This window comes from Desmodus rotundus, chromosome 11, assembly GCF_022682495.2.
Source record: "Desmodus rotundus isolate HL8 chromosome 11, HLdesRot8A.1, whole genome shotgun sequence".
Classification (NCBI taxonomy): Eukaryota; Metazoa; Chordata; class Mammalia; order Chiroptera; family Phyllostomidae; genus Desmodus; species Desmodus rotundus.
Genome location: NC_071397.1, coordinates 88,413,763 through 88,437,813, shown reverse-complemented (window position 1 = coordinate 88,437,813; position 24,051 = coordinate 88,413,763). Strand labels below are relative to the sequence as shown.

General features: G+C 44.5%; 1 protein-coding gene across 3 annotated transcripts in view; it reads left to right on the top strand.

The window, feature by feature from the left end:
• Positions 1–22,840, top strand: part of EPM2A (EPM2A glucan phosphatase, laforin) — a 74,021-nt gene extending 51,181 nt beyond the window's left edge. For 2 of the 3 annotated variants that reach the window (XM_024552091.3, XM_071219648.1), the window contains exons 3-4: positions 12,755–12,996; positions 20,320–22,840. In XM_024552091.3, the coding sequence (XP_024407859.3) occupies positions 12,755–12,996; positions 20,320–20,597 (520 nt within the window). In that variant the 3' untranslated portion in view covers positions 20,598–22,840. The remainder of the gene's footprint in view (positions 1–12,754; positions 12,997–20,319) is intronic. The other variant, XM_053914273.2, reaches the window with a different exon arrangement.
• The last annotated feature ends 1,211 nt before the right edge of the window (positions 22,841–24,051 follow it).

The following is a 24,051-nucleotide window of genomic DNA, read 5'->3' as shown; positions in this document are numbered from 1 at the left end:
ATTCACTCATTCATTTATTCATTGAATCACCTATTTGCTTTTAAGTGCTAACTATATGCTGGGTATGATGTTAGGTTCTGGGAATATAATGTTCAGTAAGACATCATTCATCTCCTCAAGGAGCTCAGAGTAGAGAGGAAGAGATGCTCAGAAAGCCAACATTCGCAGTGAGAGAGGCCAGAGCGAGATAAAGGTGTGTGATCACCTGTAGCTGCTGTAGGAACGTGCACACTCAGGAGCTAAGTGAGCCGTGGGGCATCAGGGAAGATTGAGTGGACTTGATCAGGTAGATGAGCAGTGAAAATGCTTCCCAAGAGGAAGAACTGCAGGACAAGAGGCAGGGAAGGGAGAGTGCATGGCGCTTCAGGAGACTTACAAATATCTCCAATTTAGGAGCTATCTATGGAGATATTATCTCCATAGAAGAGAATCCGGTTTGTGGGTAGGGAGCCAAGAGGAAGGTGGTGAAGAGGAGTTCAGGTGATTCCTGCAGGGCGCTGAGTGGAGAATTCCCGCGGAGCATTGAGGTCTGCGCTGGAGGCAATAGATTTGTAACTTACCAGCATGTAGATGGCAGTTATAGATGGCCATGTATGTTAACTAGTGAGAAACGTAAGAGTATATAAATTGAAGAGAGACCGCAGTTTGGAACTCTGAGAAACACTCACACTAAAAAGGCTTGTAGAAGATACAGGGCTTATGAAGGACACAGAAGCATAGGAAGAGTAAACCAGGAGTATTAGCATAATGGAAGCGACCAATGTGAGCAATGGGATAACACTACCACCTAGTAATATAATTTGGGAAACAAGATAGAATGTGTACATCCAACTGTCTCTGTGAAATATAAACGTGTCAGATGGGACTCGAGAGGTGTTGGGTCTTTGGCAGCTGGACTGAATTTTCTTAATAGGAGACTATGGATATTATTTAAGGGACAGATGGTTTAGATATCTGATAAGTTTCAAAAGTTTGACATCTGAACATTTCTTTACATACTTCAGCCCAGTTATGCATGCAGAATAACTCTCCTGGAAAATCTTGAAAATATCCAAGTGCTTGCAGTGCTTGCATCTTGCGCTGTGCAAGATGGAGATGACAACATCCTGGACTATGAAACACGGAAAAATGTAGGGCCAGTTTGTACCAGTTAAACACTTCAATGAAGAGAAGCTAAGTATGCTCTGTGGCACGGGTGGTCTTACATAAAACTGTTGTGAAGGTCTTGCCAGAATGAATTAACTACATGTAAGAGCACCATATAACTGAATGCGATCTCATGGTGATTAGGGTTATTTGAGGTTATTTGAACATGGCAGTAATAGTTTTGATATGATTGGACTTCATTTTCTTTGTGAATTGTATTGGAATACATGTCCGACTATTTATTTAAGACCTTTCCTAGTTAGAAATAATGTTAAGTACACCAAGTTTCACTGAACCTGCCCTGCTCTCCCACGTCTGTGGGTCCTCAGGATCTGTGGCAACCCGAAGAAAACGGGCGTTTTTGATTTGCACGTCCTTAGGAGGGTTGATTGGCAATCACGACTGCTGTCTGGACAACATAAAATACACCATATGCCCTGCCTCCAGGTTAAATGAAAGAAGCAGAACTTCACAGGGATTTTTTTAGGTCCCAATATGGTAATATTTTCAGTTGTGCATCTCCGTCCCTCCAACACTAACTACTCACACCTCAGAGGGGAGGGAATGTGTTTATTTTCTGTCCTTCTGGAACCTTATTTAATTTTTGACTCCCCTGAATGCAACACTGTCGATCGCATCACAGTTCTCAACCGTTTACATTCCTTGGTGTCTCAAAAATTTCATGTCTTGTGTGTGTTTTTCCCAGTTTTCAGCATCCCTGTGTACAGTCTCAAATGCATATTTTAAAATATAACACTAAGGGGAAATTCAGGTTCCTATTAAGAGGCCAATGAGCACTGTAAACAAGGGGAAAAGAGGAATGTTTTAGAACCAAGGAAGGTCATTTTGTAAACATACTGTTCGGATCAAACACTCATCTTTTTGTTTGCTCCAGCAGGAGATCTTGTTTTGTTTGATGCTCAGTGCACCAGAGCATTATGTATAGAACTATTATAATGTATAACAACATAATAATAGTATTTAGATTCAATATCATTACTAGGGTACTTCCTGCTACTCAAAGTCTGTTCCCAGAGCCGGCGGCACTGGTATTACAGGGGAGCTTGTGAAAACGCGGAATCTCGGGCCCCAGTCCGGATCTCCTGAATGACTGAGTGCATCTCAACGCCGCCCGCAGATGACTGTCTGCACTTTGATATCTGGGGAGGACTGGGTTAAATGTGTAACAACCACAGGTCTGTCTAAAATACTTTTTGTCAATAAAATTACAATGAAAACAGCTATTGTGGCTCAAAGCATTTAATAGAATACCCTTTCACTCCAGAAATTGCTCATCTTTTAGTAAATGAAATGATTGCTCGTCAATGATGAAGAAAATTAACATAAAATAGAAGAAAAATCATGATTTTTTTCAATTTCCAACTGTCTTTTTTCTTAATTTATTTTGGTTTTGAAGCTGAAATAGACCCACAAGTTGAAAGAATAAATTAAAAAAAATCTCTTCAGTGAATTGACTAAATAAATAAACTAGTTCCTTTGTCTGTAATAGATATTTCCCTCACAGGATGTACATCTAAATGATGGGCAACATGTCTTGTGTACGAAGTTCTTACATCAATAAAAGGCTCTGCCTTATTAATATATGCATAATATAAATAGAGATTTGAGTGGAAACTGGAAGGAAGTTTGAATAGTTTGATATCATTAAGATTTTAAGCCTATGGATGCCATTAGCATGATGGCTAACAAATAAAATGTTAGTTAATCTGAAATGTAAAAATATATAGCAAAGAAACCTAGAGATACAAGCTTCATTAAGGGCAGACCTGGTTAAGAAATTGTAGACTATAATATCATATGAGTAAGTTTGTAGTCATTTTTCAATCTTTCCCTCAACCCTTTCATTTAATTAAAGTGCAGGTTCTCTTGGCTCCACCTCTAAAGTACATTTGAGTTGCCCCACTTCTGTCTGCATCAGTAACTGTATTCCAAGCCATCCGTATCCAAAAGGTCTTCCCTCTTCCCCATGATTAAAGAGCACATAATATATGCTACATGTAAGAGCACCATATAACTGAATGCAATCTCATGATGATTAGGGTTATTTGAGATTTACCTATTTAAACATGGCAGCCAGTCGCCTTTAAAAAGCTCTAAAATAAGTCCGTGTCACTCCTTCATCGCCTTTATATCTTTACGCAGATTTCCTAGCACCTCAGTAAGGCCTAGTATGGTCTTCTCAATCTATCGCACGCCACAGTCCTTCTTGCTCACCTCGCTCACGTCTCTAGGTTTCTCTCTGTTCCTAAAGTCTGACTCACTCTTCTCACCAAAAATGTGGTATGTCTCACTCATTTTCCTAAATCAGGTTGCAGCTTCAACGTCACCTTTTTGGAAATGACCTTCCTGATCGTTTTATCTGCATTTCTAGCTCCCCGGTGGTTCTCCAGTTTAACTCCCTGTTTATGTCCGTGAGAACACATTACAATGAAAGTTTATACATTTTGTATTTGCTTATTGCCTGTCTTCCTCACAGACTGTAGGTTGAAGTGGAGGCACAGCTTGGCTGTCTCCCTCACCGTTGATTGCCGAGTGCCTGGCACGAAGCAGGCATCACTAGGTATTTGTTGAATGGAGAGAATGACTTTAAAACAAATACAAAAATTTCACATGTTTAATTTTTTATCTCTTCCTTGATCTTCGAAGTTGATCTTCCTTGATCCTCCTTGATCAATTCATTATGCAAGTGTTTAATTTTAAACAAATCCTTTTAAGTTTATTATTAGGAAAATATTAGACATGGCATTTTATTCCTTCAAGGACTGCTCAGCATTGGAAACAAAACTGCCACGTCAAGAGGGTATTTTATCGGAACGTTTTGGTGAAGTTTGTGTCAAGGAAACGATTGGGGCTGCCGTCCTAGTTGTGTGTCTCAGTCCCGGTGCTGCCGTGTGACTGACTGCAAGAGAGTGAAGTGCGGCGGTTGCCTTATTTATCACTGAAACCTGTCAGCATGGCACAACAGCCGCATTTCAGGGCGACCAGCGCACAAAATCGGGACGGCCACATTCTCTGGAGCGGAGAATCTTAAAAAGTCATGGGACTGAGAGACAGTGCTCCTATACGTTTCAGGTAATCCTCCATTGAGGTCCGTTCTGTGACAGCCCAGCAAAGGGACCCAAGATCCTACTGTATTTATCAAACTAGACACCTCGGAACTGTGGAACTGGGCCATCAGCCTGTGAAGGAAGCCAGCTAGTCCAGCCGGGCCCTGATGATCTCTTCCACAGTGTTGGGGGCGCTCAGGCGATGGACTGAAGGACATGCCAGAAGGAAGGAGAGTGGGCAGTACTGTGTGTAAGAGAACAATTTAGGCACCACAGTCAAATGTTAGTCATATTTGTAGGATTCCAACCATCAGCATGAAAGGTGAAAATCTTTTAAAATGCTTTCCTTTAAGTACACCTGATGTATGGATATTTGAAGAGTCTGGATGATTGAATGCATATATTTTAAGTCTGAATGTTTCGACCTTGCATTCATCCCCTGGATCGCCATAGCAAAGTGTCACAAACTGGGCAGCTAAACAACAGAAATCGATGTGTCATAGTTCCAGAGGCTGAAGTTTGAGATTCATTTATCTGTAGGGTTGATTCATTCTGAGGGCTGCGAGGGAAGGATCTGCTCCTGGCCTCTCTCTTGCTTTGTAGATGGTCGTTTTTTTCCCTTTATCTTCATATCATCTTCCCTCTATACATGACGGCGCCCAAATTTCCCCTTCTGATACGGGCGGAGTCATAGCGGATTGGAGGCCACCCTAATGGCTGTATCTTCACTTGATGACCTCTGCAGAGACCCCGTCTCTGAAGAAGGTCACCTTCTGGGGTGCGAGGGCTTAGGACTTCAACGCAGAGATTTTGAGAAAACACAATTCAACCCATAACAGACCTTTATAATTATTTTAATTATATGGCAATTGATTATATAGAAAATAAAAGAACACGTCAAAAATAGTCACTTCACGTGGTTATAAACTACATAGCACATCTATAAAAATCTAAGAAAGTGACTGTATTTATAGAAATTAGCATGTGCTCTATATACTCAATAGTCTATGATCCATAAGCAAACTATAATAAAACGATGTTTTTAATAAAGAAGTTAATTAGTGTCACTCTCTAAATTGCCATTTGTCTTTGAGCAGTTATTCAGCCTTAGCTAGAGTATATAACAAGCACCCTTTTGGGTTAGAAGTTTGGCATTAATTACTTAAAACTTAACACCAGAGGACAAATTTTCTGCAGAAGGAGTTATATGTGCTAATGAAGCTTAGAGGTTTTGGGGGGTTGCTTTTAATGTTTCTCTTGCTTTTTCACTAATGAGATCTAAATTATAAGACTGATAGACTTTTTTCTCTGCCCATTATTTAAAAGCCAGATCACATTTTAATTTCACATCAAATTGCCCATAAAATATTAAATAAGGTAAATGTAGCACAATTACTCATCTTAGGAAATGTGCTATATTTTTTTGCTCCTAAATCCTTAGCTGGGTTTTATGAGGAGCCTCTGCTAAGCCCACTTTCTCCATCTTTGGAATGGTGCTGGGTGTGCGTGGCTAGGAAGAAGGCACTGCAGTTTAGTAGTTGTCGTCTCTGGGGTTGGTAAGAAATATACAGACACCTATGTTCATACACTATGAACATAAACATAAACAAAAACCTATGTTCACCATTCCTGTGGTTGCCCTATGGTCAAAAAATAATGCTAATTGTCATCTTCAGGAAAAGGTTATTTTGCCATTTCTCTGGCTCTTACTGATGGAACTTCTGATGTGGGTCTCACTTCCCGACATCTCTTGTCTTTTTCATGCCCCTCCTCCTGCCAGTACCCTGTGTGTTTTCCTTTTTCCCCGTAGCATGTGGGTGCATATTCTGCCTGCTGTACTTGTTATTGCCAGTGAGGCCCCTTCTAACTGAGAGCTGAGATGTAGTAAACTGGCTCTGATTCTTATGCCTCAGTGGCCATTGTACCAAGGGCCCGGCCCGGCCTGGAGCCAATGGTGTAGTGTTGTGATGTGACTACCTGGAACCACACACCCAGATTCACTCCAGTGAATGAAATCGATTTTGATTTGCAGTCCAAGACGGTACAGTTCCAGAAATGTCAGCCATGCATTTCCTTTTCCTGGTTGTTGGCTACGTGGTAGTGTTATGAGGACGGATTTTTATCTAAATCCACTCTTGTTGAATCGGAGTGGCAATAGTCAAAACCCAGGTTACATTTTTCTATAAAAGCACATTATTAATGGTTATAACCATATTAAATATTTGCCATGACTCAGAAGTAAGTTTAATTTGACTTTTAAAGAAACTATACACGAAACACATGGGCACAGGTTCTCTTTCGTAGCAGACCCCTTTCCTCACTCTGTCTAGGCATCATGTGCACTCTTGAAACTGTTTGGGGGAAAAGGTAAAGACTTCCTTTTCGATGTACTTGTGTGGAGGTGAGCAAGCCCATGTCCTCTTATTTCCATGTTTTTTACTTCTACTAAGAGGTATTAAGATCTGTATACTGAGTTTCTCCTACATGTTTATTGGGTTCTGCTAAGCTGGTAGCATACATAATCTGGTTACTTTCTAAGGGAAAATAACTCACAGAATCTCACACCTCGCTCCAGAGCCATTTTATGAGTGTCTGTGGCGTAGGTCCTGGTGAGGGCAGTTTTTATAAAAGCGCCGGACGTGACTTGAAGCAAAGCCGGGTCTGGGAGCTTCTCTTCTGGGTTGGCTGAGTGGCAGTTCCCATTTGGTTCAGTGGTTTCTGTTTGAGTTTCCAAATAATCTGTAGCGAAGTTGCCAGAAAGCTCTGATATAACTCAACATTGATAGTGAGTTTTTTATAAAATAATTCTCTGGATGATTCACAATGTAATTGACAATATAAGCTATATATTTTATTCCATTATGATATCTTAGAAGTTTGGTATGTCTTGCATTAAATCTTTTAAAAAAATTTTAAAAGATTTTATTTATTTATAGACAGAGGGGAAGGGAGGGAGAAAGAAAGGGAAAGAAACATCAATGTGTGGTTGCCTCCTGCATGCCCCACACTGGGGACTGGCCTGCAACCCAGGCAGGTGCCCTGACGGTGAATTGAACTGGAGACCCTCTGGTTCACAGGCCCATGACAATCCACTAAGCTATACCAGCCCGGGTGACTTGCATTAAATCTTTACAGAAGATTTTTATTCCTTAAATCCCACATTTCAAAAAGTTTCTTTTCACCTTTAAAAAATCTGATTTTTAAAATTGTTTAAAGTATCATTAACTCCAAAAGAAGATTAAAACTAAGATGGAATGAGTAAAAATTGATTTTTGATGATGTCAAGTTACTCTCTTTTGAATGGATAAGTAAGAGTTTAATTACTATTTGGAAAGTGAATCATGCATGTCATTACTTCTAGTGTATATATAACTAGAAATACATCCCCTACTGTGAGACACAACAGACTGAAATATGTGAGTGTAAAGGCCACTTTAACTGTCTGATTGAGCAGAATCCACTGATTTGTGTGTTTTTAACAAGTCTGGTATTTTGTCTCTATGTTCCATATAATGGTTCAGTAAATTTACTTTATTACTCTAATTCTCTATCTTTCAATACAGTGCTCGTTTTCAGAATTTAGCTTTAGTTATCTGTCTCCTAGGTTCAGGACATCTTCCTTTAAAAATCAGGAATTGTTTTATACTCATTTCTTAAGTATGGACTCTGACTTCTGGCATTTCTAGAGGAAGAATTAATTATGTTACCCCAAAGCTGGAAATAATCCGATATAGAAATTAGTGTTTACATGTGTGTGAAAGTGTGGGGGTGCATATTTCAAGGGTTTATTTCCATTAGAAAATAGATGTGGGAAATATATGTGTTAAGGTACCAAGTTTGGTTCTGTTCCTCTTTGGCTTTTTCTTAATTTCCTGAGGTTCCCAGTTAGTTTAAATGTATTTGAAGACCATGGATGAATGAGATGATGGAATAAAACCCCCCCTTTTTTTTAGCAACACAACGTGATTGTATATACTTACTCTGTTTTGAGATTCTGATTTCTAGTAAGCTCAAAAGCCCCACTTTTCCCTTTGTATATCTCTCTGAATTACTCTTTGGTCTTTATGCAAGTCTTGCATGCTAGCCATTTTATTTTGGCATTTATTTACTAGCTAAATACTCAGTGCTACTCACCCAAAGGATACAATATTCAAGTGAACTCTGGATAATGTTTGGAATTCAGCTCGCCTGTCATGAATATTTGTTTTAATATTTCACCTGTCCACTTTAAGATTTTGCCAACAACAATCCATTGTTGTTCCAATGGCTCCATTTCTTGGTTGTGTCCCTGAGGTGTCCACATCCCTCTTTTCCAGCTAAGGGTGCTTTAATATTCCAAGTTAAACCCCGAAGCATAAGTATGGCAGCCCAGCACTCTTAGCTACTAGGCATCCAGCAGGTGTTTGGAGGAGGACTTTTTAAGGGAGGATGGAACATATAGATGGAGGTAGGTTTCTCGTCTCACTTAACAGCCAGAGGGAAGGGGCAATGACCCAGGGGTAATGAAGTTTCCATCAGATAGCATGACCTAGTCAATTGCAGCTCTGGGGCACCTGAAAAGTGGCCCTGGTAAGGGTCTTTCTCTCAATCCACTGGGCCTAATGGGATAGCCGAGAATTTTTTAGGGTCAGGATTTAAAGTGAAAAAGATTTTGGATCCTTCATCCCTCTTCATAGGACCATTAAATCTTCCCTAGGTTTCACACTTTTCTCTTTATTTTAACTTCTGTTTCTTTTATTTTCCCACAGTAATCCACAAGGAATTTCCTAATAACCCATAAGACTGAGAACCCAAGCAACAATGAAAAGTTGGTTTATTCTCTCCTGGAGGGTAAATAGGGTGCAAGCATTAGAAAGACAATGCTTGACCCAGGAAGATATTCATTGAGGATGGAATGACAATACCCACATTTGAGGTTCAGTCAGCTGGCTTGTTATGTTAACAACAACTGGATTTCATATAAAATACAGGGTGAATATTCGATTCTCTGCAACATTTAAAGAAAGGATACACTGAGCAATGCAAAATTATCGGAATGACCATTACTATACAAAATAAATTCTACAGTAAGTCCATTATAATAACTAGACATAAAGTCCACTTATGTTTATTGTGCACTCACTAGTGTGCTATTCAGATGACTTGTTTACTTTCTTTTACTCCTTACAAAGGTACTGTCAACTAGTTTATTTTATTTTAGACCTATTTTAAAGGTGAGCAGACCAAAAGCTCAGAGATGATAAGTTGGCCTAAGGTCAGACTGTTATTACCAAGTGCTTTGAAAAACGCTGTGCTAGAATTTCCATTTGAACTCCGTTTTTCTGGCTTGTGGTTAGTGCCCCTTCCATTTTGCCACACTAAAAATTTATTGTGCTTGTCAACTCTCTAATATTAGGCCTTTGTTTACTCTCTAGATTCCTCATGTTCATATACATACATTTGTATTTTAAAATGACATGAGATAGTGTATTATAATCAGAATCACATAACTGATGAGCCACAAACTGTGTCAGATATGTTGGGCTTACTCCTGTTCCACATTCCTTTTCCTGCTACAAATAGTAAGAAGTTTGATTTCACTTTTATTCTCCTAAATCACAACTCCCTAACCTTGGCATCACTGACATTTTGGACTGGATAATTCTCTGTTGTGGGAACCTGTCCTGTACATTGTAGAATGCTCACCAACATCCCTGGTCTCAACCTAATAGAGGCCAGTAGCACCACCCAGTGCAACAATCAAAAATGGCTCCATGATCATTGCCAAATATCCTCTGGGAAGCAAAATTGTTTCCAGTTGAGAATGATTACTCTAAACTTAAAGCGAAAGTAGTTAAATACAAGTTTACTCCCTCTGCTCAGTTTCTTTCCTGCATATTTTAGAGGCTTCAGACGATTAATGATTTAGAGTTTGTATTAGTCAGAACATGTCAGGTTACGCGGTGGTAACAAACAATGCCAAAGTCGGCTCAGCAGATCAAGCCTGAGCTCTCCAGGGCAGCCATCCTGCCTGACGGAGCTTAACATTCGGGTTCCTCTAGTCGGCTAGCAGCTCAGCATCCACATGTGCTTTCACGGTCATTGCCGCAGGGAGAGACAGACGGTAGAGAAGCATGCATAAGTCCTTAAATATGTCCCTGCGGAAGTGACGCATGTCAGTTCAGCTCACCTTTTATTGACAAAAGCAAGTCACGTGGCCATGTCTCACATCAAGGCGGGGAGGGAGTTTAGTCCTCCACGCTTGAAGGGAGGTACTGGGAACACTGCCGTGCTGTCGTCCATCATCATCTGATAGCTATTGTCTGGGTGTCCTATAATAAACCCGGTAAAGTTCTAGGGACATGATTCACGTAGTTTGGAATAGAGAGTTTACCCTTTAGGTCTGGAGAGAATGTCTACATGTAAAATACTCAGTGAACAAGACAATGTATACCATATACAATAGATTATAATGATGCACATTAGATGTATGTAAGAATTTGGAAAAATTTACATTTTTATGATATGCACATTTTATAATTTTAAGTCTTCCAGATAAAGAGCTGGTATATCTTTTGGGTTCTGGGGCCCAGTTCCAATGTGTGGGGGGTAAGGACTTCCTCGTCATCCAAGCAGCTCTTCAGACACCCTCTCGTGTCCCACAGTTCAACTCAAGTCTGGCACTGTCTATCCGGAGACAGCAGCAGGTTCCACGGGTTAGGGGTTTGGTCTCACAAGACCGCCCCTCCCTTCTGCACAGCTTCAGATGCCAGTTGCAGGCCCAGGTTGTCACTGGTGTTTCTGGCTGACTGGGTACAGATTGGAGGTTCCCAAGACCCCCTCCTTCCTTGAGTTCTATTCATTTTCTGGAGTGGCTCACAGAACTCAGAGAAACAATTTACTTAGCAGGTCACTAGTTCATTATAAAAGGATATGTTATAACTTGGGAGCAATGGGACAGAAGAGATGCATGGGGCAAAGCATGGGGGAAAAAGGGCTCAGAGCTTCCACACCCTTCCCAGGCAGCTACTCTCCCCAATCTCCACCAACCCACAGGCTCTCAAAAGGCCCTCCTTTTGGGCTTTTATGGAGGCTTTGCTGCACAGGCAGGAGTGGTTAAATCATTAGCCATTGGTAATTGATTCAATTTCTTCATTCCTTGTCCCCTCTAAGAGGTCAGGGGGTAGGACTGAAACTTCCAGCCCTCTAATCACGTGGTTGGGTCTCCTGGCTATCAACCCCCATCCTTAGGAGCTCTCCGAAAGTCACCTCATTCATATAAAAAAAGGATACCTTTGTAACTCTCAACACTTGGGAAAGGGAAATTTCTAGAGTTTTAGGCGTTGTGTGTTTAGGGGAGGACGACCAAATATATACTTCATATAATAAATCACAGTATCACACGTATCCATATCCTTCTATTTATTGGTTGTTGTGTATTTAATGTCCTCCGGTAGAATTTTGTAGTGCTTTCTGGTTAAGTGTATTCCTGCATATTCTTTAATTTGTTATTATTTCTGAGTGAGATTCTCCACCCCCACCTGCTTCATTTCTGTCTGAGTATTGCTAGTGCAGAGAAAAGCTGCTTGATTTTTCTGTAGTTTCCCTCATCCAGATATCTTAATGTTAATAGTTTCAATACTTTGCATAGTTTTTGTATTTGAATCTCTTAGGGACTGGTTTTCCAGCTTTGACCCCTGAATTAGGATATTTAGGTAATCATACTTCAAAAACTAATGATAATATTTTCTCTTTTTTAAAGGTAGTTATAATTCCTTCTACTTACCTTGTAGCATTAGATGAAACATATAGAACAATATTGGGTACTAATGGAAGTAATCTTTACTTTGATTTTATTTAAAAAAGATTGTTGTTTGTTTCTGGTATTCAGTATGTTTAAAAGGCCTCATACTATTTGAAACGAATAGAGTTTAGAATAAGAATGATTGCTGAATTTTAGCCAGTGGTTTCTAGAATTTATTAGTATAATTACAGGAGTCTGGCCTTTCATTTGTTGGTATTTGAAATACGTTGATGGGTTTCCTGGTGTTGAACCACATGTACATTCACGAAGGACGTAAACTTGGTAGACTTATTTTTACATAGGGCCTGGCACAAATAACATCCATTTTTTATTAGAAAATCTTTTATTACAAAATCATAAGCATGTAATTCTATGACATAACAGTATCACACTCAAACACTGTATGTGACATTGTGGGTGAAATGTTCAAATTAAAACTGTAAATTATTACATCCATATTATTACCCTACCAACCACGCTCAAACAGGCCTTTCTTCTGCCCGACCCTGTGTATTACTAGATTTGGTTTGCTAATGCCTGTTTTCCGGCATTCTAGCTAATTGAATTACTTGTTTCCCCCCAAACTACATTACCAGTATTTATCTCTTTCAGTAACAGTATTGGTTCTCATATTCTTATATCTCTTCCTTTGCCAGACTTGAAGGTTATTTGCATTTTAATGCCACATTTTATGCAGCTCCTCCAATCTCAAATCATAACGACATTAGTAATAGTTGAATCCATATGTTCTCTCTAGAATTCTACCAAATCTCTGGCTGGGTAGCTGCCCTCGGCAGGTGGAACACGTGACCATCAAGCTGAAGCATGAGTTGGGTGTTACAGCTGTAATGAACTTCCAGACTGAGTGGGATATTGTACAGAATTCCTCGGGCTGTAACCGCTACCCCGAACCCATGTCTCCAGACACTATGATGAAGCTGTACAAGGAGGAAGGCTTGGCCTACATCTGGATGCCAACGCCGGATATGAGCACCACAGGTGAGCATTGGGCTCCCTCTGGCTTCCTGTGAGATGTGTTTCAGAGAAGCTGTCATCTGTCTGCCTGGCTGGCTGTCTGTCTCTCTATCTGCTTGCCTGCCTGCCTGCCTTTCTGTCTATAATTGATTGACCTAAATATGAATGATAAAAATGGAATTGAAAAAGAGGGTTTAGGTTTAATACGTGTCTTTTGACAACTTAGCTAAGTTTCTGTTTAGCAGGGGTCCTTTGTTTCATTGATCCATTAAACATGTATTTGTTGTGTGCCTCCCGTGTGTGTGGCATTATGCTGGTGGCCAGGAACACAGCGGAGAAGAGAGCAGGCCAACTCCCGTCCTCGTGGAGCTCATGGTCCCATAGGCACGACAAACATTAAACGACCACAAATAGAAGTTACCCACTGGGCTGGGCTTTTGTCGCCATCGGGTGGAAAGATGCATAGATAGTGGTAGGAGAGTGTGCACAGACCGCGGATCTAGGAAGGCCTCAGGGAGCGTGTTCTGGGGGAGCAGTGTTTGGACTAAGATCTGAAGAGCCGGGTGGGGTTGGCGGTGAGGCTTGCAGGCAGAGGGAGCAGCTTTCGAGGAATCCCTAAGGCAGGAGAGCACAGAGGGTCCTAGGAACTGAAAACAAGCCTGGTGGCTGCGGATCAGAGGATCGGGAAGGGAGTCCTGCAGGGACTTGGCACAATAAGGACTTCAGACTTTACCCTAAAGTGATGAGAAGCAGCGGGAAGAGCTGTGGGCTGAGAGATGCCAAAATAAGCCTTTTCTTCTCCTCTAGGTAGAGGATGGATTGGGGTGGGCCCGGAGCGGGTCGGGGACGCAGTCAGGAGGGTAGAGCCACGTTAAAGTGACAAGTAGTGAGGGAGAGAACGCAGGGCAGGGACGGGCGGTGATAGTGCGGCAGCATCTACTGCCCAGGTACCGGCTGAGCCTGTCTTGGTGAGGAGAGAATTAGGGTGTGACTGGGGTGCTGCCCGGGAAACAGACAAATGGGGCATAGTTTTGATCTAATGGCAAGGAGAAACAGACGGGTTCTGAACTGCCTACAGTACAGAAAAGAGTGTGACGGGAGGGATGCATCATGCGCTCTGGGAGAGTTATGGCCCCGGAGGACCACTTTGTATGGAGAACAGGCAGGCGGCACGAATGTCTTGGCATTTGAGGTGGGCATGACAGGTCAATGCCAAATGCAGCAAAGTGTAGGCCAAGGGATGTTAGAGGAATGATCTATATTTCAGCCTGGTTGTTTTGTAGAATAGGGTTCTTGAAGAAAAGGAATGGAGCTGTTTATAGCCAAGAAAACCAAGTTACACTGGTTGTACAAACTAGTTGTCAGCAGGGGGCAGCAGAGAGCTATGAAAATGGCACAGGCTAAGGGAAGTTTGGTCAACGCTGGGGGCAAAGAAGAAAGACTGTGATGCCTAGGGAGGAAACGTTTCTATCATCAACCCTCTTCCCCCCAAAGTACGTTACGTACCAGACACTGTTCTAAGCAGTTGCATGCATTAACTCCTTTAATCGTCACAACAAGAGTCTGGACAGACGCTGTCATCTCCATGTTACAGAGGAGGAGACTGAGGTACAGGACTTCAGTAAGCTGGCCAGGGTGAAACGGAGAGACCCAGCCTGGCTTTCACGGCAGACGGGCTGACTCAGAACATTGCTCCAACACACGGTACATGCTCACATGAACTCCTCATGCCCGTTCTACAGACCACTGCACTTCCAGCCTGTCATTTTCATCTTTAGCTGGGATTAGGCAAAGTCATGGGTTTTCAGGGAGGTAGATAAGGCTCCTTGGAGTCAGTATAATCAAGGCGTTGGTCAGGACAGAAGACCTTGAAGGCACAGGCTGCCTGGACCTGGGCCGCATGGGCTCTTCATGAACCTCAGGTGGTCCCCCCAGCTGGGCTGGACCCCTTGGTGGGTCTGTGTGGGAGCTGCCCTGTCGCTGGGGATGCAATATCACTTTTGTTCCTTAAGGGCGGTTTGGGTACTCCCCTTGGTAACACTGATCCGGAGGAGCTTGATTTAGCCGCACAGGCTTTGTCTGTTTTCCAAGGGAGGAAAAGAAAACCCGCCAACTTCATTGACACAGGACAGCACTGGTCGAATCTAGGTCGTATTTGTCCTGTCCAGCTAGTTTCTCTGGTTTCAAAACGGAGGAACTGGTTAGGGAGTGTGCCTGTAGCTTCCAGGAGGTGGCTGGGTTTCTGCTTGCTCCGTTCTGGTTTGTTAGCACTGTTATCCCTTTGGGATACGATGTGAGACGAGGCTGGCGACGCTGAGGTGCCCTCGGCATGCATCCCACTCCAGCCCATGGCGACGGACCAGGAGTTTGCATGCTCATTCCCAACACCCACTGGAGTGTTAAAGCCTTTTCGGGGGGATCCTGTCTTTGTGAAGAGAGAATTATGATCTGACCTGGGTGCTGCTGGGGAAACAGGGACAAATAAGATCGCTCCTCGATGATGGGGGTCCCAGTCACAGTAGTGGAGCATCTGCCCCCCCCCCCAACTGCATGAAATGACGGCAGAATGAAAGCTCCCACTGACAAAGACCAAACCCCAACTCTCCACGAAGGGTTTCTTTGGTTCAGCCTGCCCTGGGGGGGAGGCAAAGGGTTAATGTCCATTTTGGCGTCTACCCCCGAGGAGTGTTTGACCAATAGATCCATCTCTGCGGCTCACAGTGTCAGCACAGGAAACGTATAGATTAGTTCTGCCGGATATTTTTAGAACGCTGGAGAAGAGTCCATCTGGAAGAGTTTTGAGCCACATAATGCTGTCAGCTAACGTCTGAGGAAGAAGACAGCTGGCGAGGGCCGACTGTCACCACGGGCTGTCACATACCTGTTTCGATTCTTGTGCCATCGATCCTCAGTTTGTACATTTTGTCATAGGCTGAGGGCTTGGTTAGGTTTTTCTTTCTGATTTGTTTTTTAAAACATTTTGGTTTGTGTCTTTCACCTAAGAAACAAAAGGCTCCCACATCTGGCATTCACCTGAGAAAAACCAGCGTGCTCCCTAAGATGCAGTTCTCCTGCACGTGGGAAGGACCCTGGTGGGGCGCTGGCCCCATTGGGGCAGCACTGGGACGACAAACGAGGTGGTGGGCTGCCCCGTCCCCAGCTACCCCCTTGTTGTCTCCCTCCGAGTTCTGTTCTCTGACTCCACACCCTGGGTCCAGCTCTGCCGTGAGGCAGGCACACTGGCCTTGGGGCCGCAGCACCGCGGCGTGAGCCTTGTCACCGCTGTGTGGCTGTGTGCTGTTGGGCCGGCCAGTTCCTGCGCTTGGAAAATGGGGATAGTAATTTCTGCTTTACAGGATTATAACGGTAGAAAAAGATGATGGATGTGAATGTGCTTTGAAAATTATTACGAAGTTGGGACTGTATTATTAGCCCCAAGTCCTTACATTTCTACCAAAGGATGTTACAGAAAATATGAACCTTATCTGCATTATAATGCAAAGGTGAGAAAGAAGATGTACTGAAATAGAAGAATAATATATTCGGCCATAAATCTGCCCCTGGATTAAGAAAGGAAAGATATGTGTGTGCGTGTGTGCATGTGTGTGTGCATGTGTGTGTGTGTGTCTGCGTGTGTCAGAAAGGCTGAAAGTTGTGCCAGGAATGATTTCATTCGGGGCCGGCCCCAGCTAAACCCTGGTTGTCGTCAGGGTTCCCCCCTAGTTTCAGGCCACCGTGTCTTGGGCCACCCCAGCTCCCCTTGTGCCCCTTCTCACCGCCTTTGCTTGTTCATTGCATGCTTCCGGGAGGCCCTTAGTCATTGCGGAGTTGGATTAACCTAGAGGACGTGTGGCCGGAAGTTAGATCGGAGGGGCTTAGTAGTGTCGCAGGGCAAATTGGTGTTGCTGGGCTTTGTTTTATGTTGTTTTAATTCCGGCATTCTGGGAGTCCGTTGAGCGCCAGGGCCTGCTGACAGTTCCAAAGGAAGAGTCACAGGCAGCAGAGGGTTCTGTTGGCCGGCACAGGGTTTCAGATTTTCCACTTAGTTGCCAACATTTAAAATTTGGACTATTTTACATTAAAAATATGCATTTCTGTCTTGCCTTTAGGAATAATTGTTTTTAAGAATAAGGACTTTTTACCAAATTAAATTTTATATGGAGCCAAAATACACAAAACAAACATCAGGGGCTCTGGCTGACACTGGCTTTTCTGTGCGAGCCTGGATCCCAGGGACCCCGTTCTGTCCCTCAGTGGGTTCCATGTTAGCGGAGGCTCTCTGGAATGGTCTGGAAGCAGAGGGACGCGGGTGCATTGGGCACACATGGCCCCTCTAGGCTAGGGGTAGGGGTGTGTACCCCAGGTCAGGTATGGCCCTCCCGCAGGGCTGAAAGCAGCGCGTGACCAGGCAGGTGGGGAGCAGGTGCTGACGTGAAGCTCAGGTGGACAGCATGGTGCTGGCCAGCACCACTGATCAGACAGGGGAGGGAAGGACAGCATCACAGAGGCTAAGACTGGAGGCTGTGGCTTCTGGCTGGCTGAGTTTGAGCAGCCAAGAGGGAATAACTTTGGGAAGACTTCTGAGCCTCAGTTTCCTCAGACATAACGGAGGATAACAATAGTACCAGGCTCCTTGTTGCCAGGAAGTGGTTGTAAATGAGCTTGTGCACACTCACTGCTTAGAACAGCACATGGCTGGTCCAAGGGTAGAAGGAGCTGTTATCCAAGCAGGTGTTGTGCTGCCCCTGGAGATCACAATGAATGAGGGCTCCAGCTGAGGCCAGGCTGAGGTGGGCGGGCATCCTGAACCCGCTGCTTGTCTGGTGCTCCTTTTTGTTATTTTTTCTTCTTTATGTCGTCTAAGTATTGGCTTGCCAGTTCTTAAGTGGGAAGGCTGAGTGATTTTAGGAGAAGACCCCTGGTGTGTGAGACCTGTGTTAGAACTGGGAGCCTTACAGAGCTCCTACGTGGTCGCTGACATTCAACCTTCAGGACTGCGTGTCTCAGATCATAGAATCTCAAAGTAACACATTTCCATTTTCAACTTCTAAACGCATATCCATTTGCAATAGTTTCAACTTCTAGACTCTTTGCATGCATCTGGGAGAATCTTTCACAGATACAAAGGAAAAGGGGCGATATCGCATCGTTTGGCCGTTTGGCGCACAGCCTTCCTCGGGGGGGGCCTCTGGCCAGAGAGACTGTCGGGCAGGGACCCTGACGGGTCCAGCAGTCCCTGGCTGGGGCAGGCCACTCACCCTAATGGTGCAGGGGCTGAGCACCAGGGGCTGGGAATCCCACTTCAGCAGCTCCTCCTGCCAATGGCAGCTATGCTCTCTTGATATATTTGGCCTTTAATAAAAACCCACATTAAAATACATCTATTTCCTGGCAGTGTACATGGTAGCTGGAGAGGTTGTTGTAAATGGGGAACTTGTCAAGTGGTGGATTAGGGAGGAGCAGGAAGAACCCAAGCTTCCTGCATCCATCACTGGGAGTTCCCTTCCCCCCACTATTACTCGGAGTAAACCTCTAACACCCCTTCAGTGCAACAAAAGCCCCAAACTTAAGCCAGCCTCACCCTATCAGCAGGCCCCTCGGACATACCCTGGAGGTTTTGCTTCCGCTAGTCACCAACTCAAACAGTGGACTGACTGCACAGTACTCTCCTGAGACGCACAGTGAGACATCTCTCTGGTGTGCACAGTGTTCTCACCTCGTTACATCTCCAGTGACATTTTCCTGCCTCGGGGACAGTGCCACAGACGACTGACTGTATAGCAGTCCCTCCCAGGTCTAACCTGGGAGCACCTCCCAACCAAGCACAGAGATGTCAGTCAGTCAGAGTTATGGCTCAGTATGGACGCAGAGGAATTACGCAATAAGTTAGAGCTGGTGTGTCTCCAATTCACAGGCCCTCAGGGACCAGGCAGGCCACACGAAGAGAGCTGGGGCCCCAGGGACTGTGCAGTGGGCCCTGCCTAAAGGAGTCCCAGTTACAGACGTCTGTAAACTGATCTCGAGATCCCGTAGTGACAGTGATCAGCAGAGCATCAGCAGCAAACATAGAATATTGTCCTGGTTTCCCGTAGACTTTCTGCTGCAGGGTGGAGTGGGAGCTGAGGGCGCTTAGGCCACGCGGAGGTCCTTGGTAACTAACACCCGTCCTCAGGGGCCGACTCCTGATCACGGTGTGTTATGCTGGCCCCTTCGGGGCCACTTGCACTGTGAAAGAGGACAGCTAAAGAGGGAAGCCTAAACTTCCCGGAGTGGTTCTCCTGGGAGAATTCAGCGCCCAGTGAAATCATTCGAGGGAGGGCTTCCGGTCCTCCAGTGGGCTGGCAGCGTGAAGGCCGTGGCCCTTGGATGGAGGGTGCCACACGTTGCATCTGTGTGGTTGAGGACAGAGAGTAGCTCGAGATTGTCAAATCATAGGCACAGCGTTTTAGTCCAGGCCTCTGCGCAGTTTCTCTGTTTCTTCCCTTTTTGAAGTAATTTATGCAGACCATTCTCCAACCCTCCCCCAAATCCGCTAAATATCTTTGACCGAGAACCTCCATGCAGAAGAAACTGCAGGCATCCAGGAGTTTGATGATGTTAGGGGGATCTCTTACAGCAGGCCTGAGCAGAGCCTGTGTATCCTCTCTCCTCTGTGTGATGAGGAGATACTTTAATCATCTCTTAACTGCAAAAGTAATCACGAAGCTGCAATAGCTGTAATCACAACTGCCCGGTGACGGAGAGACTGAATCAGTTGCGATGCCCACTGCACCGTGACGGAATAAGTGAACAATGTATCAAATATCCCGTGTGTGTCAATTAATGTTAGTCGTTCCATTGGACAAAGGAGAGCTAGCATCATATGTTGAATGGACGAGATGGATATCTTTCATCAAGACCCACTAATTCTGTCGGACATTTACCCGGAAGGTCCTTTTGGATTAAAGGAAGCTGAGGTGACAGGACCTGTCGGGCTCTCTGTGAGACCCTCTAAACCTCTGCCTGGTCTGTGTGCATGGATAAGTGTCAAAGTCGCTCATCTGACCACAGGCCACAGCGAACTTTTCTCTGAAGGGAAGCTGGACACAGAAGTCCCTCAAAGGAGCAGCCAAATCAGTGGCAGTTCAGAGCAGATCCATTACCTCTAAGGGCCCTTCCTACTCTGTCATTAGCAAGAGTCGATATTGTCTCACCTTTCCCTTCAAGACCGGGGAACGGAACGGGTTATATCGTCCCTGCCTTGCCTGCTCAGTGCTGTGACTTTGCAGGGTGCTGGAGGGGTTGTTATTAGCAGCGATATTGGAGTTCCACTACTCACGTGTCTGTGCTGTGCTTTCTCCACCCCAGGCCGGGTACAGATGCTGCCCCAGGCGGTCTGTCTCCTGCACGCGCTGCTCGAGAATGGACACACCGTGTACGTTCACTGCAACGCGGGGGTTGGCCGGTCCACTGCGGCCGTGTGCGGCTGGCTCCACTACGTGATGGGCTGGAAGCTGAGGAAGGTGCAGTACTTCCTCGTGGCCAAAAGGCCGGCCGTGTACATTGATGAAGACGCCTTGACCCGGGCACAAGAAGACTTTTTTCAGAAATTTGGGAAGGTGCGTTCTTCCATATGCAGTGTGTAGGTGGCCAGTCTGCCTCCCCTCTCCCAATTTCCTGTGGAAGCATGGAGCGATGGTAGTACAAGAGCCTAGAAACAAAGATTCCACCTGAAGAGACAGGCCTCTGGCTTCTCCCCCAACCTGCCTCTTGTAGTCTGGGGCCGACTTTCTCTTATGCTTTGGTTGAGCTGTATCGTCTTTGAAATATTTTACAAAGGAAGCTGTGACCAACACAGGAGAAAAAGCCACAGCAGTTGGGCTGTGCAGTGTAGTTGTAGCATCAGACAGAGAGGGAATGCGTGCAGGTCTGGCCGCGGGCAAGCCGACCCGCCCTTTGCTTTACAGACGCTGGATTTGCTGTATTGTGAATTCACCGCTGCACTTCCTTGCTGCCTTGTTGAGTGGCACGCAGATAAAAAGAGGGTGTTGTATAGACTTCATCACTTGTATGTGTGTGTGCACACACACCCTCACCCACCGACCCACCCACACAAACACACGCACACACACATTTTCTGCTGAAATTACAAAATGAGAGCTGGTCAATTGCCAAAGAAGGACATAAGGGTAGAAGCCTGGGCTATGACTAATTAAGACCTCAATGTGACCAAAATCGGTGGCTTTTTAGACCTTGATTTTGCATCCTGCTTCAAAGTCTGTTCCAAGGCATCACCTTCCTGATCCACCCACGACCCTATGTAACATCCAAAGTAGAGTTACTGTCTCTCTATTTGTTTTAATTGAGGTTCAGTGAACACGCATAGCTGCTTGAGGGCTCCTGGCTACTCAAGGATGAGGTGGAGTTTTTTGACTCGGTGCTGCTTCAGCGCAGCTTGTTCTGCCAGCAAACTGGTGAATTCAGTTTCTCTATCGCAGAAGTCAGGTCGCTGTTTCTGCAGCAGTTGTTACCATGAGAAATGGAAAAGCATTCTGATCAGCTGCCAAAGAATTTAGGAGAGTGCTTGTGTTTTGTACGGCCTACTTTAACACCTGGCGGGCTGTCTCAAAGCCAAAGTGGCCTGAGCCCCGGCTCACGAGAGGAGCTATACGGGTGGGGCAGAAGTAGGTTTGGGGTGTGAGTACGTGAAACAAGTTTATTCTTGTTTTATTATTTATTCATTATTATATTATTCTCCACCCAAAGAACTGTAAGCCTGCTTGTGCCTCACTCTGTATTACCGACAGAGCTCACAGAGCCCCAATCCGTAGGTCGTTGTTCCGCCGCAGGGGACCCACCCTGGTCCACACTCAGTTTAGTACAATAACAACACACAGGACACAGTCGCTGCGCCTCCAGCATGTGCAGCTCACCGCCTGTCCCTAGATCCTACTGGAAACACAAAGACGAACGAGACTTTGCCTCTGAAAGCGCGTAGCCTAGGAACAGCCCTGTGTTCAACTTAGCACGACATAGGATTGAACTGTGGATGTCATGCTAGGTGGGGGAAGGGGGAGTGACTTTTATGGGGTGCCTCTTATGTGCTAGGTGCTTTACCGTCTTATCCCTCTTAATCTCTGCAGTACCCTCTGAGAGAGGCCTTGTTATCTCCACTATATAGATGAGGTAACTAAGGCCCAGAGAGGTTAAAGCAACTGGACAGGATAACATGGTGAATAAACAGAGGAAATGAGATACACATCTAGGTTTGTCTGAGTCAAAGCCCATACTGTTCCTATGAACCTGCAATTCTCATTTACTTGTCTTTCCTACATATTTATTGATAGCTATGAAGGAGTCTGGCTTAGGAAGGATGGGAATAAGAAGGATGCAAGGCGAGACCCAGTGGCATTCAGAGGAGGGAGAGATGCTTTATAACTGTGGGCCTCAGGGCAGATGGCATTTCATTTGGTCAGGGCAGGCTGGACCAGGCACATTTCTCCTACAGTTTTACAAAGTTAGATTTATAAGCCAAGACGGAATAATATGAAGTCCAGCTCCCTTGCTGAAAAGAAATGGAGATAACTATGGCATTAAAGTAACCCCTTTATAGTCATAATGTGTTGTATAAAATTTAATCTTAAAAATGAAATATTTCTAATTGTATATTTGTGTGTGAATTTCCTTAATGTCTATGAAATCTAGTTATATAATTTTCACTAAAGGAAAATCCTTTTTGAATGAAAAATTTTTTTTTGCTCTGATACGCAAAATTATTTTAGGGCTAATAAAAATGTTTTGGAATAACTTCTCTTGGCTTCAGTGATCGGATTGTCCGGTGTATTTCAAAATCCCCTGTAATTTTTCCTAAATAAAGGAATTGAAATGACCTTTGTGTATAGAATTTTTTTTAAAAAGGTATTAATTTTGTTTACAATTCAAAAGAGCAAACTGTCTTTTCTTATTTTTCATCTAGTTTATTCCTTTAGTTTTCAAAGGAACAAACTCAGACTCAGAGACAGCAAATGACTCTCTATGCAGCAAAGGGTCTCAGCTGAGAGTCGGAGGAGAGGGATGTGCTGGGAGGATCGGTTGGGAGATTTATTTTCATCTTGAGAGTCCCTGGAGAGCTCGTGGGAATGAGAGGAGACAGTGTCGTTAGTGGGAAGGAATTGGTGGAAGGAGTCATTGGAAATTGGAGTAAGGGGAAGAAAAATGGCTAAAATGAGGAAAAGCAAAGAAAAGTGAAATTTCCAAAAGAAGAAGCAGGTGTTTCCTTTAATGAAGATACTGTTGGAAGGGCTGAGGAGGAAGGTGTGGCTGTAGTAGCAGAGGGGTGAGAGAGTCAAGGTTATGTTCCCAGGACAGAAGGTCGTGCTAACTATTCACGGCAGTAGGGAAAGGACAGCTAGGTGTCCTGTGCCGACCAAATAGGAGGGTGTGCTGTGCATCAGCTTATTACCTGCTAGGGAAAAAAGAAAAGAAAATCTGATAGGACATGGAACTAAGGATAAGGACTGAGGAAGCCACCTGGCATTAAAATGATAATAATGGCAAGATAATAAGGGGAAGAGGAGGAACAACCATGACAATGACTTCGTTCTTTCCTTCCTTAATCCATTTCTCCCGAAGCCTTCCCCAGTTTAGGTAAGGGACCAGAACTTCTGGTTGCTCAGGTTCCAAACCTCAGCGTCGTTCTTTTAGTAACTCCTTTCTTTCTTTCAGACATCATGTTTAATCTATCTGGAAAGCTGTCACCTCTCCTGTCAAAGTATCTATAGTCCGCGTTTTACGCCCCCCCACAGAACAAGCCTGGTTAGAGCATGACCTCTAGACTGAACTACAGAAATAGCCTCCTATCTGGTCTCCCCCCTCTGTCCTTCCCTCCCCCTCGCCCCTACCACTCCCCTGTCCGCTCTCACACTCTGGCAGGGGCATCCCGAGGAAACGCATGCATCGTGGCACTCCTGTGCTCAAAGTCTCCAGGGATGGGCCATGTCTCTCAGGGGGAAGGCCAAAGCCTTCAGGGACCTACACAACCTGGCCCTCTTGGTGTCTGACCTCATCTCCTACTGCCCTCCGCCTCCCTCTGCCCCAGCC